General features: G+C 44.8%; 1 protein-coding gene across 1 annotated transcript in view; it reads right to left on the bottom strand.

Moving 5' to 3' along the window:
- The window catches only part of LOC134401244 (uncharacterized), a 34995-nt gene extending 19824 nt beyond the window's left edge, over positions 1-15171 (bottom strand). Inside the window, exons 1-8 of the mRNA XM_063129994.1 lie at positions 15157-15171; positions 14830-14881; positions 10805-10890; positions 5617-5664; positions 2658-2786; positions 1095-1172; positions 747-829; positions 201-320 (exon numbers count right to left, since the gene is read on the bottom strand). Of these exons, the coding sequence (XP_062986064.1) occupies positions 201-320; positions 747-829; positions 1095-1172; positions 2658-2786; positions 5617-5664; positions 10805-10890; positions 14830-14881; positions 15157-15171 (611 nt within the window). The remainder of the gene's footprint in view (positions 1-200; positions 321-746; positions 830-1094; positions 1173-2657; positions 2787-5616; positions 5665-10804; positions 10891-14829; positions 14882-15156) is intronic.
- Positions 15172-15439: the final 268 nt, after the last annotated feature.

Genomic DNA, 15439 nt, shown 5'->3' with positions numbered 1-15439 from the left:
ATATAGACCAGAATGAGCTTAGCAGAGTGAGAATAGTCATCCACTAGGGAGACCTCCAACATGTGTTGAGGACTACACACCAGACAGAGAGAATGACCAGGCAATTTAAAAACCAGTGCAAAACTGGCCACATGTGCTACTCTGTCATCATCCTAAATCCCACCCACCCCCATGGCCACCTCCCTTCCTGAGACTCTTACATGGCTTTTTGCTGGAAAGATTGCTGAAAACAACTTTGGTACAGTGATATCCCCTGCAGGTAGAAATGGGTGGCAGCTCGTGAATCAGCTACAACTATTTCAGTTGCCTCTTCCACCACCCTAAAGAGAGAAGGAGAGGGATTTGACAATGACAAACATCTTAGGATACCAGTGAAAGCACAAGGAGGGTAGTTACAGGCATCTTTAAAAGTTGCCACCATGAAAAGGCTAATGTTTCTATAACTACATCTCTCTTTCCAGTCTATATAACAGCCTCTTTAGTCTTAATTCGAAGATGGCTAGTCAGATCTCACAGGATCAGTTTTGCAGGGAGCACAGCTCTCCACAGCACACTGGTTTTGAGGTCCTTCTCTGTAGTTATAGCCCCCTTCCAACTCTGCTATTCTATGATTCTAGTTCTACATGCCTCCCCAATAAAACATAATGCCGAATATCCCAGATTCCCCTCCATCTATCGTGCTATTATTTCCTATCCCGCTCACCAAAGAGCAGTCCACCATTCTGGCCCTGGAAACAGATACTTACAGCCCCAGTGGCGGGAGGTCCGTCACTTGCAGGGCTTGGCTTCTGGGGCAGAGCAGGTCTTGGGCCTTTCCATCATTGTAGATCTGAAATGGGATAGGTGTAAGAATGTAGATGTGAATGGGATGAAAGCTGGAAATGGCAAGAGCAAATGTGCAAAGATGAATATGGTCAAATGGGAGAGAATGAAAATACAATTGCCACTGGGCCATAGATCAAACAGATATTTGAGATGCTGACCCCATGGACAATAACAATGAGCCTGCATATTTCCCACAGGGAACTTTTTATGGAAGAGCATTGAGAGCATGGGTGTCTATGCCTTTGGCTGCCTATGCAGGCCATGCTTACCTGGACAAAGCTGATGGTTTGGAGACATTGAGCACTACTTTGGGGAGAGCTGGGGTCTTGCAAGACAGACTCTATTACCTGAGGACAGATGAGAGAAACGTTTAAAATGTGATGACCATAGTAGTGGCTGCTTACAGTGGTTACTTCCACATTTCCCATTCTCACTGGAATTGTTATCCTTCATTCACTCACTCATTACAAAGCATTCTGATGATCCATTGCAATCCAGTGTTTTCTAAGCCACTTGACCTAATTTGTGCCACTTTTTCACCCTGCAATGGAAATTAAGCCTTTCATGTGTGGACTTGCAACACAGCACTGATGCAACTGGCACTATGTGTGGTCTGTGACATTAGAGTGATATGTTATGTGATGCCTTTTCTGGTCACATGTGGGATGGGGAAAATAGTAAAAAAAACCACTATCATTTGGGCACTGCAGGAATTCTCTACTCCTTTGGCTCTGCCACCTCATCCAGCAACTGCTTCTGCACATCTTTGTGCCATCTAATTGAGGCACCCCAGAAAATACACTGGTGACTCTGTGATGGAGCAGGTTCAGAGGAGGGCAACCAGGATGATCAGGGGTCTGGAAACAAAGCCCTATGAAGAGAGACTGAAAGAACTGGGCATGTTTAGCCTGGAGAAGAGAAGATTGAGGGGAGACATGAGAGCCCTCTTCAAATACTTAAAAGGTTGTCCCACAGAGGAGGGTCATGATCTCTTCTTGATCCTGCCAGAGTGCAGGACATGGAATAACAGGCTCAAGTTAAAGGAAGCCAGATTCCGGCTGGACATCAGGAAAAACTTCCTGACTGTTAGAGCAGTACGACAATGGAACCAGTTACCTAGGGAGGTTGTGGGCTCTCCCACACTAGAGGCCTTCAAGATGCAGCTGGACAAGCATCTGTCAGGGATGCTTTAGGGTGGATTCCTGCATTGAGCAGGAGGTTGGAGTCGATGGCCTTGTAGGCCCCTTCCAACTCTGCTATTCTATGATTCTATGAATTACTGTTCCTTACAGTAAAATAAATAAACCTACATTTATATGTGATGTAAGTATTCGAGCTGTTTTAATGAAGTTTGCCTTTAAAAGGTATGTGCTTGTAAATTTCAAATACAATGTTGATAAGTATTTAAATCTAGTGGGAGGGGATAGAGTGGAGAGAATGTAAAGTGAATGCTGATTGGCTAGTGGTTCAAAGGTCTGGATCAGTTGTTAGTAGGGAGGGAGAGGAGTTAAGGGAAGCAGTAGAGACTGTATGTGAGTGAGTTAGTCAGAGTTGGTTGGAGTCTGGAGTTAAGTTCTTTTGGAGTCAGTGCTAGGGTCTGTTGAAGAGACTAGAGAGAGAGTAGGAACAACAGCTTTTATTATTTTGGGAACAGAGTGAGAGGAGAGAGTGTAGTTAGAGGGGTAGTGTAGGCAGGATTGCAAGTGAAATTCTATGAAACAAGCATTTGAACCTGATGAAACCATAAGCTTTGTAACCGGTAGAAAGAGGCAGATACCCTCAGAAGACAGCTGTCGTCATCTGATTCCGTAGTGGCCACACCTCTCCCTCACCTTCTGAACAAAACTTTGGATTTCTGCCTGGGGTCCGTAGTGTTGGGTTTCATACACCAGCAAGGATACACTGTAGCCAAGAGGCACCATGGCTAGCAGAGGCTGCAGCTGTTGCAGGAATAGCTTGTCCTAGTAGGGGGGACAAAAAACGATACCTGTGTTTGAGTCAGGCCGAGTGTCAGCAACTGGCGAGATTGGGCAAATGCCCGGCCCCATGGCCCCATGGCCCCATGGACCTTATGCAGCTGCCACCACCACCACACAGAACATTTTTTAAAAAAAATCACCTAGGCTGTAAACCCTTCAGTATGAACTAAATGAATCTACATTTTTATTTTTACACATTTAAAATGTTAGGAATTAAAGTGAAAACATCCTTCCTCAAATTAATTTTGGAACTAGTCAGAATATTGCAGTACATAGCAAATTGTACTGAAAATATTTATCTTTCTCACCAGGAAGAAAAGCTTAAAATAAGGCACAGTGATCCTCCTCAGGACCACTTGACATTTAAGTTTTTCAAAATATATTTCTACTCTGATGATATGCACCTATCATAATTGTTTGTGGCTGTTTGGTGGTTGTTGTTTTAAAGATGACTTGTGGGATACATGATGGGGGTCTATACAATTACGTATTGGGTGAAGAAAGTGGATAGAGACATTTTTCTTGCTCTCTCATAATACTAGAACTTGGGGTCGTCCAATGGAACTGGTTGGCAGGAGCTTCAGGACAAGCTAAAGGAAGTACTTCTTCACACAACACATAATTGTTTTTAGAGTTGGCTGCCAAAAGATGTGTTGATGGACATTAGTTGATGGTTTTAAATGGATGAGTTTGAGAGGATTAGTTAGACAAGCTCATGGGGGAAACATCCTAGAATGGCTATCGGTCATGAAGGCCATATAGCATTTTCATGTTCAGATGCAGTTTCCTACTGAATACCAATTGTTGGGGAGAGGGCTATGACTTGTAGGAAGTATATGGTGGGCCTCTGTGGGAAGAAGGGCTTCTGGACTTGGTGGTCTGATACAGCAGGTCTCTTCTTAACCACAGTTTCCTTATGGCACTTCAAAAGAGTCTGGGCTGTGCACTTCGTTTCTCCCAGGCCAGATTCAAGCACAGTTTGTTTTCTCCTGGACAGCACTTTGCCTGTACTTATACTATATTTGATCCATATTTATTAGAGCGGAGTGGTTGCCATATTCAATAGAATTTTTTTTAAATAAATGCATAGTAGGATTGTTGTTGTTGTTTCAGACAACATATCACTCTCCTTGCTGGACTGGCCAGCTGAGATGAAACTGTATTGTCCAATGGAAGTCTCCAAGGTCCCTACAAATTTTGAGGCCCAAGTCAGATGCTTAATCTACCTGTGCATAAATCTGTTTCTAGCACTGTATAAGCAGACTATGGGGCTATCTATATGTGGGGAAAGCCCCAGGGTGGCTCCGTGGTGGCGCTGTGGTGCTTATATGGTGCAGCAGCCACTGCAGAGCCATCCTGAGGCTTTCCCCCAAAGCTTCAAAGTAAAAAAGTCGGGGACATACTCCAACAATTTTCTCTGGAGCAAGGTGAGGACAGTGCATCCGCCACCTAGCGTTGCTATGGAGTCATGGTGGAAGCATGGCTGGATGGATGGCGACCTCTGGTTGGTCGCTGTCCTCCCAGGCAGGGGGAAGGGGGTAGGCCAGTGAGCCAAATGGCTACAGAAACACCCTCATGCTTCCTCTGGTGTGGGGAAAAGTGAACTTATCTGTTTCCTTGGTGGGAAAAGGCTCATGAGATACGGGAGGGACGGTGGCATGGCAGTGGCACATGGTGGCTCCTCTTCCTCCAATGGATGCAAACCCTGCCCTTGCTCCTTGGTATGGGGACAACTCCACAGGAGTGAAACTGCGGGGTTTTGGAGGCCTAAGACATCAATGCGTCATCGTCAAGACAGGCCCTAGGTGTTGTTTAGAGAAGCAGCGTGCATGTCCAGCTTCTGGCAGGTTTGTCACCCTCCCCCTCACACACATTCTGTCTTTCCTTAAGCAGTTTTTACTGCAATTGTTTTAATGTCATGCTTTGAATAGGCCAGGCCGCTGGTCTATAAGAGCAGGTAGAAAAGCTGAAAGCTTTGCTAGGTTTCATCTCTCGACACAAGGCCTGAAATCCTTCCTGTTTGGATTCCATCTCTCATTGGGACTTTGAAAGCATGGACGCGCTGCTAAATGGACTCTGGATTTCTAAGGACTGTGCCATGAAAAGTATTGTGAGGCTTGAACTTGCTTTTGCTGTGGATTGTGTGTGGCCTGACTCAGGTGACAGAGGGCTCCCCCAGAGCTAACGTTACATGCAGGGGAGTTCCTACGTCTGAGGTATTTCCCTTCCCTGTGATCATGCCTACTGGGTCAGCTCAGCAGGCTGGGATTGACTGGTGCGTGATCTCTTTCTCTCTGCCAGACTCAGGTGGCAGGTTGTTGCCAGGGCTAAGCAAAAAGCATGGGGCTCCAGTGCCTGGGATTTTACCCTACCCATGATCTTGTTTAGGCTTTTGCCATGTTCCCTGAGTTACCAGCATATACAGCGTCTGGAGAAGCTCCCTTGGGATGGTTTGTTAAGCCTTTCAAGAATTCCCTTCGTGATTGCCTGAAGCATGGGGCCTAAAGCGTTCTGACCATCATTCAGCTTTAAGTGTGTTGCTATGGAGTGTGTGTAAGCCTGTTACCATGAGATTTCCTCAATAAAAAGAAGTCTCACTGATGTGAATGTCTCGGGTCAGTTTGCCAGCAGGTGTGAATGCCAGTGAGAACAGGCATGCACACGACATCGACACACTCCAGATCCTCCCCACTTGTGCTGTGCCATCTCCACAGGTGGTAGACCACCCTGGCTATGGTTATTTAGCACATAGCATATTGCCCAGAAATATATTGTAAGGACTACACAAGACAATATTCTGGGTTTTCAGTACCTGACCAGTATCCAAACTGAAGACTCCATCAATGGTGAAGCAGACTTCCTGGAAAGAGACAGCAATGCACATGTTGGGGCTCAGACCTTCCAGGCCTCAAATTATCCCAGTCTCCTTCATGTTGCCCCTCATCTTTCTTCACTGGGGCTGTTCACATGACAGGACAGCCCACCAAGGGTTATTTAACCTATGGTGAATTTGCAGCACATGTAAGGCACATGCAGCTGCCATTTTGAATGTGCAGTTCCCACTCAGGGTTTGTCATGTTGTGTGAACCTCACAAAAACAACCCTCACATAACCCACACTTGCTGGTTTTGCACAACACAACCCTAGGGTGACCATATTTGGGAAACCAAAAAAGAGGACACCTAGTGTGTGTGTGGGGAAGCAGCTTTCTGAGTCCTGCAGAAAGTACGTTATTCCCCCGCCACCTTAAAGAACCCGATTGGAGTGGAGGAGGGGAAAGGATTTCATTCTGCATCACCACCATCCACTCCAATTGGGGCCTTTTCTATAATGTTCACGAATGACCCACTTTCCCCTTTAAGACCTCAATTGGAGCTCGGGGTGGGGGAACAATGTGCCTCAAGAAAGCATGTCATTCCCTCCTGCCATACTAATGGCAGCCTTAAAGGGGAAGGTGTGTCATTCCAGGACATTATTGAAAATTATAGAAAATCCCCCCTGACACCATGGAAAGAACAAAAACCAGGACAAATCCGGGGAAATCCTGACAGTTGGTCACCCTACACAACCCCCTAGCAGAGTTTGCATGTGTAACCTGGTGCCTGCAGGTGCCACAACTCCTTGTGGGTTACATAATCCTGGAAGCCAGTCAGTGGATGAGTTTGGACAACACAATAGTTAATGGTGAGTTAATAGTTAACTCCATGGTTGAGTATCAATGGGGTACTCATTGGTACCCCATTGACCCCAATAGTACCCCATTGACTCGATGGCCTTGTAGGCCCCTTCCAACTCTGCTTTTCTCTGATTCTACTCCCCCCACAACATGATTATAATCAATCATGGTGTGCGTTAAGGTCTGCGTCGAGTTGTCTATTAGTTAATATTGCATTTGACTGAAACATTCCCCATCCTCCCTCCCTCCCTCCCTCCCTCCCTCCCTCCCTCCCTCAGTCCTTCCACTGGTATCCCATCAACCTTTGTGAGGTCTGCTGGCTGGACTAGTGCAGCACTCGCTGCTTTGGTTGCTGTTGCCAGGGGACTCTGCAGATGCCAAAAATAACCAACTGTGTGCAACAAAATGGTCAATGGTGCCCGACACACAACATGATAACCAATGCTTGTTCAAATAATCAACTCTGCACAGAGTTGGTTATTTGCATTGATTATTATGGTCAAATAACCAACCATGGTGTGAAAAAATCCTGACAGACAACACAATAACCAACTGTTGACTATTTAACCTATTGTTGACTATTTAACCCACTGTTGTCTGAACCCAGTCAGAGTCTGTCTTGTTCAGGGAATAACTTGTGAAGCTTCTTCCTCATTTTCTTCTGATCACATTGAGGGCCAAATTACTTTAAATCTATATCTAGCATCTACATCTTGTTATTTTACTCTAGAATATGTGGAAAGGGCCCAGTCCAGATCAAGACTCTAGCGGGGAGTGGGGCAGGAATGCTTTAAAGAACCAGATTGGGGGTCCTGCACCTACACTAGAGTAAAATATTTTAAAATGTCACTGCTAGATTTAGATTTAAAGTAGCACTCTGCCAAATATTTTGGTCTATTTATTTTTGACCATTTGTGGGGGCGAAAAAAAATTGCACCTGAAAATTGTGGGAGGGAGGAAGGATTTTAGAGAAATTCCTCTCCCACCCTTGCAGCTTCTCCAATCGCTTGAGCTTCATGGAAAGCCCTCCATAGGGCTTAATGAGGATTTCCGCTTTTGAGTTACCCTGTGTTATTGCCTGCAGAGCATCTGAAAGCTGAGAGGCATTATTGGTTTTGCTTTGTTGTTATTAAAAGTCTCTTTAACAAGAAGGAGGAGGAGGAGGAGGAAGAAGAAGAATACCAACAACTCCTCATTCAACTTTCAGGCACTCACTCAGTAGCAGCACTAGAAAGCCTCAAGGGCTTCATATATTTATATGGGGAAAGTGTCACCATTTATGAAGGGAAATTGTGTTAAGTCTGGGACAGAAGGAACCCCTTGGAAAAGCCAGTCTAGGCCACTTGCAGTCCATGTGTTGCAAAACCCTCACTACAAAGCTGGGAAGCATCCGGTTTGGATTATATGGTGGAACATGATAGCCAATCAAAGTGGCCTAAATGCCAAAGAAAAAGATGCACGTGCCAGAGATATCTGGGGAGAGACACCATGTATACATGTTTCTATGCAAATTCTAGAAACCCTTGAGCCGAAATGGAAGAGTTGGAGTGCCCAGTTTTAAAGGAGAACCTAGAAATAGTGGGCATTGTGAAAACTTGGTGGAATGGAGAGAACCAGAGGGATACAGTCATCTCTGGATAGAAACTCTACAGGAAAGACAGGGAAAACTGTACCGTGGGAGGTGTGGCTCTGTAGGTTGAAGAGGGCATAGGGTCAAGCAGACTAGAAAGCCTAAAACGGGAAGACTGCTCCACAGAATCGCTACGGATGACAATCCCAGGTTCCAAAACTAATTTAGTATTAGGAACATGCTATCGTCCTCGCAGACCAGAATGCTCAGAGTGACCTTGAGATGGAAAACAAAATCAGGGAGGCCTCCAAATGATGAAGTGTTGTAATACTGGGTGACTTCAATTACCCCCGCACACACGCACACACTGACTGGATATTCCAGTCATGACAAGGAGGTTAAATTTCTTGATGCCCTAAACTGTGCCTTAGAACAGTTGGTTATGGAACCAGCCAGAGGGGAGGCGACCCTGGACTTAATTCTAAGTGGTGTCACCCAGGACCTAGTACTAGATGTAAATGTTGTTGAACCAATTGGTAACAGGGACCACAGTGCTATCAGACTAAATTTAGATTTAAGTGGGAAACTGCTAAGGAAGTCCAACATAGTTACATTTGACTTCAAAAGAGGAAACTTCTCTAAAATGAGGGAACTGGTGAAAAGGAAGTTGAAAGCCTCCTCCCACAAGAGTTAACCTTCTTGTGGAAGGTTACTCAAAACCACAACAGTAGAAGCTCAGCTAAAAAAGAGCTCAACTAAACCAGGTTAAAAAAGGTAGTAGCACCAAGTCCTAGAGCTCACCAGCATGATGAATGAGGAGTGTCAGGGATTAGTGGAGTAAGTAAGCTATTAGCACAAAGAAAGCTTACTTCAGAAAATGAAAGTCTTGCCCAAAGGAGGGCAGGGGAGGGAGAGGGAGCACAAGATTTCACAAAGGAGATGCAAGAAGACAATGAGAGATGCCAGAAAGCATTTTGAGGAGAATATCGCTAACAATATCAAGGCCAACAATAACAAATTCTTTAAATATATCAGAAGCAGGAAACCAGCTAGGGAAGCAGTTGGATGATGGTGGAGTTAAACAAGTACTAAAGGAGGATAAGAAGACTGCAGATGAATTCTTTTCATCTGTCTTCACTGCAGAACTTATAGTACAGATATCTGTGCCTAAACATGTTTTCTGGGTGGGAATCTGCAGAACTGTGGCAATAGTGGTGAAAAAAGATGACGTTCCCAGCCTTATTGAGAAATTGAAAATCATGGAAGCTTAGCAGTCATGAATAAATGGAGAGGGCCTCTTATGGATCATCAGAAAGCAGAGAGTTGGAATAGATAGTAAATTCTCCCAGTGGAGAGAAGTAAATAGTGGGGTCCCACAGGGATCGGTATTGGGACCAATTCTTTTCAACTTGTTCATAAACGATCTGGAATTAGCAGTGAAGTGGCCAAGACTGATCTCTTCCAGCAGGCCTATCCAGTGGAATTTTAGGGTGCTTTCAGGATGCTTTTAGTATGTTTTTAGGAAGTTTTAACAATGTATATTGTGTTTTGATTAATATTTTATGTTGTTCCCCGCCTCGCTCAGGATGGAGAGGTGGGTTAGAAATAATAATAATAATAATAATAATAATAATAATAATAATAATTGGTTAAAATAAATATTTAAGGTGGTTAAAACAACAAGGGATTGTGAGGCACTCCAAAAGGATCTCTCCATCTGGGAGAATGGGCATCTAAATGGCAAATGTAGTTCAATGGAAGCAGGTGTAAAGTGATGCCTCTGGGGCAAAAAATCTCCAAAAACAAGTATAACCTGATGGGATCTGAGCTAGCAGTGACCAACCAAGGAAGAGATCTTGGGGTTGTAGTGGACAGCTCCATGAAAATGTCAACTCAGTGTCTGGCTGCTGTTAAAAAGGCAAACTCCATGTTAGGCATAATTAGGAAAGGAATTGAGAATAAAACTCTCAACGTCATACTGCCCTTATAAAAAAATCTACACCTGGATTACTGTGTACACTTCTGGTCACCGCATCTAAAAAAGACATTGCAGAGCTGGAAAAAGAGCAGAAAATGAACTAAAATGGTCAAGGGGTTGGAGCATCTACCCTATGAGGGAAGGTTACAACAACTGGGATTGTTTAGCTTGGAAAAAAAGAGGCTAAGGGGAGACACGATACAGGTGTACAAAATTATGTATGGTGTGGATAGGGAGGCATTTTTCTCCCTCTCCCATAATACTAGAACTTGGGGTCATCCCATGAAGCTGATTGGTGAGAGATTCAGGACAAATAAAAGGAAGGACTTCTTCACACAGCGCAGAGTTAAACTATGGAATCTGCTTCCACAAGATTTAGTGATAGCCACCAATTTGGATGGCTTTAAAAGGGGGGTGGATAAATTCCTGGAGGAGAAGGTTATTTATTTTTTGTTTATTTTTTTAAAAACATTTCTATCCCGCCCAATATCAATAAGATCTCAGGGCGGTGTCCTGATGGCTATGTGCTACATCTAGTATCAGAGGCAATATGTTCCTCTGCAACTAGCTACACTAGTTGCAGGGGAACATGGGCAGGAGAGTGCTGCTGCACTTCTGTCCTGCTTGTGGGTGTCCTGTGTGCAGCTAGTTGGCCACTGCGTAAACAGAGTGCTGACTAGAAGGACCCTTGGTCTGATCCAGCAGGGCTCTTATATTCTTACAATCACGCTGCATCCGAGCAACAACAACAAAAATCTGTCTAGAAGCTTTCTCACCTGCACTCCTTTGTCTGCCTTATTAATGAATATCAAACGGTTGGAATCTTCATTCACCACCAGGAAGCTCTCTTGCTTCAAAGAGCCTGGGAGGAATATGGACCAATTAGCAGATGCCCTGTCTGAGTTCTTCTTTCACTACTTGGGTGCTTGAAACTATGGAAAAGGTATCAAAGCACAGACATGTTCTCAAGGGATTTTTGTGGCCAGGGCCGGGCAAAGCTGGTATTAGGGAAAGTGGCCAGATGGGAAATGTAGGCCCCATTTCAAACTGCTCATTAAGTATTTTAAATCAGTTCTAAATACATATGAACTAGAATTATTTATAAAAAATGGTAATGGCAAGCACTTTTATTCAAGATGTATATGAGACATCACTTCTTCACATTCAGAAATGCTTTACGTGCTTTTCTTTGGGCAAATTCATCATCAACAACAGAAAAATCAAGCAACTTTGCCCAGGGGGACTTGGAGTAGGCCCCCATCAAAATCATAGGCCCATGCCAACGGGGGGCCCTGCCCCCCCCCTCTGCTCAGCCCTGTTTGTGGCTCCAGCCTAGTTGTCATTCCTCAGTTATTTTGTTAAGAGCCATCCCTCCTTTCAAAGAGCAAAAATTCTGCAGAGTATGTAGAACATCTTTCGCCATGTTTCCTTCTCTTATTTTGTAATGAGTGTGATTATCCTCATAATACAATTCCTTGAATGGAATTAAATATGGAGGAAGACAAACGTGCTTTTCCTCATTTGGAATGTTTTTGTTGGGTATTTTGTCTACCTGTCCTCTAAAGACTGATCAAAACAACTAAGACCATACTTGGGAAACATTGTAGCATCAAATTTTATTCTATTTTTTCATTCCAGGCCTGACTCCCTGAAGAACAGTCTAAAAGCATGCACCCCTGTAACAGACAGGGGCGCAGGAGGAGCAAACCGGTACTTCCTTCCCTGGAAATCTCTAACTAGCATCATTGAATATTACTATATGTGGAAAACTACAGACAGATACATTCAGCAGGTAACAATTTCCAGAGGGGTAAATATGTTAGCCTGAGGCAGCAAAACCAACAAAAAGTATACAATGTCCGTGAAAGTTTTATGCCAAATTAAATTTGTTAGTCTTAAATTTTTGTCCCCTTTGTTGTACGTGAATTTATAACAGCCAAGAAAAAGAATATTAAAGGATAATATATAGAAACTGAGATTAGAAAATAAAATCTTAAAGATAACCTGGGGCTTTTAGTGAAGCTTTACACTTTATAAAATATTTGCATGGAGGACAGATTTGAGTTGGAATTGGCATGTAGCTGTAAGGTAGAGTTCCTGTAATTTTTCTGCGTAGGAAGGAAGCAACATTTGAAATGTCCCTAATTTCTTCTCAGGGTATAATTAAACATCATGAAGAAATTCCAGAATTATAGATATTGAAATAATTTGGCTTGGATCCAGAGTAGCCATTCTGCAAACTGAAGGGGTCTTTTCACTTGCAGAAACATATACAAGTGATGGAAGGATAAGGGGAAGGGATTTTTGCTGATGCTGCCTCCTGTGCAGCCTCCCACACTATTCCAGTAGTTCCTCTGAGCCTCCACAACAGGGAGGGGAGAGGATGTGATTTTTGTCTCTCCCCCCCCCCCTTCAGTGAGATGGAGAATTACGTGACTGGACATCAGGAAAAACTTCCTGACTGTTAGAACAGTACGACAATGGAACCAGTTACCTAGGGAGGTTGTGGGCTCTCCCACCCTAGAGGCATTCAAGAGGCAGCTGGACAACCATCTGTCAGGGATGCTTTAGGGTGGATTCCTGCATTGTGCAAGGGGTTGGACTTGATGGCCTTATAGGCCCTTTCCAACTCTGCTATTCTGTGATTCTGTGATTCTGTGATCTTTTGGTTTCCTACTGGTGCACACATGCACATCTGTGGAAAACTGAATAATTAAAAAGAAAACCATTTGTACACATTCATGATCCCATTTTTGCACAAAAACGGGGTCCCCAGGGGAATCCGCACGTTGTACTGAGATAGCTTCTAAGCGACCCCGGTGCGGCGTGAAAGCGATCTAGTAACTTGCCTTTGGAAGAGCCGACGAAGAGATGTCTTTGCCGCTGCCGCTGCCACCCACAGACCTCCTTGCCGGCCGGCGAGGAGAGCTTGGCTGAAGAAGGCGGGCCTTCTTCCCCCGAGCTCTCCGTCCCAGCCAGCGAGGAGGTCTGTGGGGGGCGGGGGCGGGAAGGACGTCTCTTCATCGGCTCTTCCAAAGGCAAGTTACACGATCGCTTTCACGCTGCACTGGGGTCGCTTAGAAGCGATCTCGGTACGACGTGCGGATTCCCCCAGGGTGGGGGAAGGGCTCTGAGCTAGGAAGGGAGGAATTGGTGGGGGCGAAGAGGGTGTGTGTGACAGCCTCTCCAAGGTGCCCCTGGGCCCCATTGGGAGGGCTGTTGCTGGCAAGGGCATCAGCAGAGGCACGGCCACGATTGTGAATGGCGCTCACAGCACTGCTCGCCGAGTGGCCTGCTGCCTGATGCCTTTAAGCCATGATAGGTTGGTATGTTAGGTTTGCATGACACTTCAACCCATCATGGACAAAACAACCCCTACTGCAGATCATTGGTTTTCAGGGTAGGTTATTTGGGAAAAACAGCCCAACCTGATAAGAACAGCCTGGGCTCACATGACACGTCAACCCTTCATGATGGGTTAGCATATCATGTGATCTCAGCCTATGATTCTATTCATGTGCAAATGTCTCAGGACATGAAAGTGGGCAGCAGAGTCATAATTTGATTTTCCTTATGTCTGTTTTGTCAAAGGAGGGCCGGAAATTTATTCTATAATGTGGCCACCAGGATTTGCAAGTTAATATCTATATGCTTTTACTAGCAAGGGGAAACAAATCCAGCTCTACTCTGCAGCTATTTTGGTGGGATTTCAAAATGCTTTTTCCAATATCAGTGCACAGCCTGTAAACTCTGATGTGCTGTTTGATGAAGGAGGAATTTGTGGCTGAGCCATAATTGAACACGTAACTAGGAATGGGTCAATCCTGCATCATGCAACACCATTAGCCATTGTGGGGTTGCTGAATGAAGAGTCAAGAAACTCCATCATTTAAAGCAGCCCAAATGTATTGGGCTGCGACTCTTAGCATGCCCCAGCCATTGCTCTCATTGCTCTTCACATGGATTGGATTGTCTGCACATCCATCTGGGCATAACTTTCCTGGACATTTTGGGGGAGTTTAAAATCTCCCCCGAACCCCAGTTGGGGGGCAGGATTTCTAGACTTGTATGGGCAAAACCAGACAGTTGGTCACCCTGGGTCTCTTGTGACGCTCGGCCTTGTGTTGTCATGAACCCATGTGGTTTAGAGCCAGTCAAGGAATGTTTCAGTTAGATTTTCACATCATGATAAAAAGAGATAGAGCTGATCAAGGAGGAGGGAAATTTTGGTGGAACTGTGGTGGCAGCAGAGGCTACACGAGAGGCCAGGGTCATCAGATGCAGCCTGCAGGCTATGTGATGGCCACTCCTGACCTAGTAGATGTTTGTTAAGACATGTCTGGATGAGAATGCCAAAATGCTTGCATTCAGTACTTACATTCAAAGCAAATAGAGAACACAGTAGTCCAGACTGGTAGACAAAAAACACTGACTTGATGGAACATAGCATAGAAAACACAGTTTTAATAGTCAAGATGGAGAGACACTTGAGTCCTAATCAAGGACCCTAACAGTACTGATCATATAAAAAACTGTGACAAAGAAAACTGCTCACCTCTTTTTTCTACTCCATCCCCCTCTAACGCTGCTTTCCCCATATATTTACGTGTTGCTCTTCGAGATAACTTCTGTCTCCACCAACAAGAATTCTTCTCCACCTTGTAGATCAGCTGTTAGCTCTGGCACCCCAAAAGCTCCAGCTTTGTCTGGAACTTTTGCCATTGCCTATATGAAAATGGAGTCATGGTGTTGTGCAAAAAATTCTCCTAAGTCAGAGTATTCATTCTGCTGGGTACTGTACCTGGCATCTGTCGAATTCCCACAGCTGCCTGAACACAGACTTCCTGTTCAGCCTGTAAGGAAGCACAGTGGAGAGTATAGTGAAGTCGCAATGCCTGGCATCAGTAGGAGTCAACTCCTTGGAAAAGTGTTTAGAACAGGCAAGGACAAGCAGGCAGCCTGGTCCCAAGCCCAGACAAATGTGGATATCAGCGCAGAGCTCAAGCAGAAGATGGGAAGATTGAGCAAGATACAGCAGAGACAGAACAGCTCATAGGCAGAAACAGCTTTCTCTTCCATGCCCAGCTTGCCTTAATAGTTTTGTTTGACTCGCCTCTCTAGAACTCACCTGCCCAGCATCCATGGCTGACAGTATCAGGCTCTCGTTTGCCTGGCTCTCTTCAAAGGAGAGCTGTACAAAACAGATAACATGACTAGAGTGATAGAATTACTGTTAATGTTTAATCGTTGTGCCTAGCCAGGGCATTTCCTGGCAGCTATCCTTACAGCATCCCAAGTGTGGGGCAAGGGGCAGCTCCATGGGCAGACGGATAAATAGCTGGCATTTGTGGTAATGTTACGGTCTTCAGCTCTATTCAACGGTGGTTGAAATAATGGTTGGTCGACACCTT

Source organism: Elgaria multicarinata, chromosome 7 (genome assembly GCF_023053635.1).
Source record: "Elgaria multicarinata webbii isolate HBS135686 ecotype San Diego chromosome 7, rElgMul1.1.pri, whole genome shotgun sequence".
Classification (NCBI taxonomy): Eukaryota; Metazoa; Chordata; class Lepidosauria; order Squamata; family Anguidae; genus Elgaria; species Elgaria multicarinata.
Note: the sequence above shows the minus strand (reverse complement) of the source record. Positions and strands in the feature narration are given on the sequence as shown.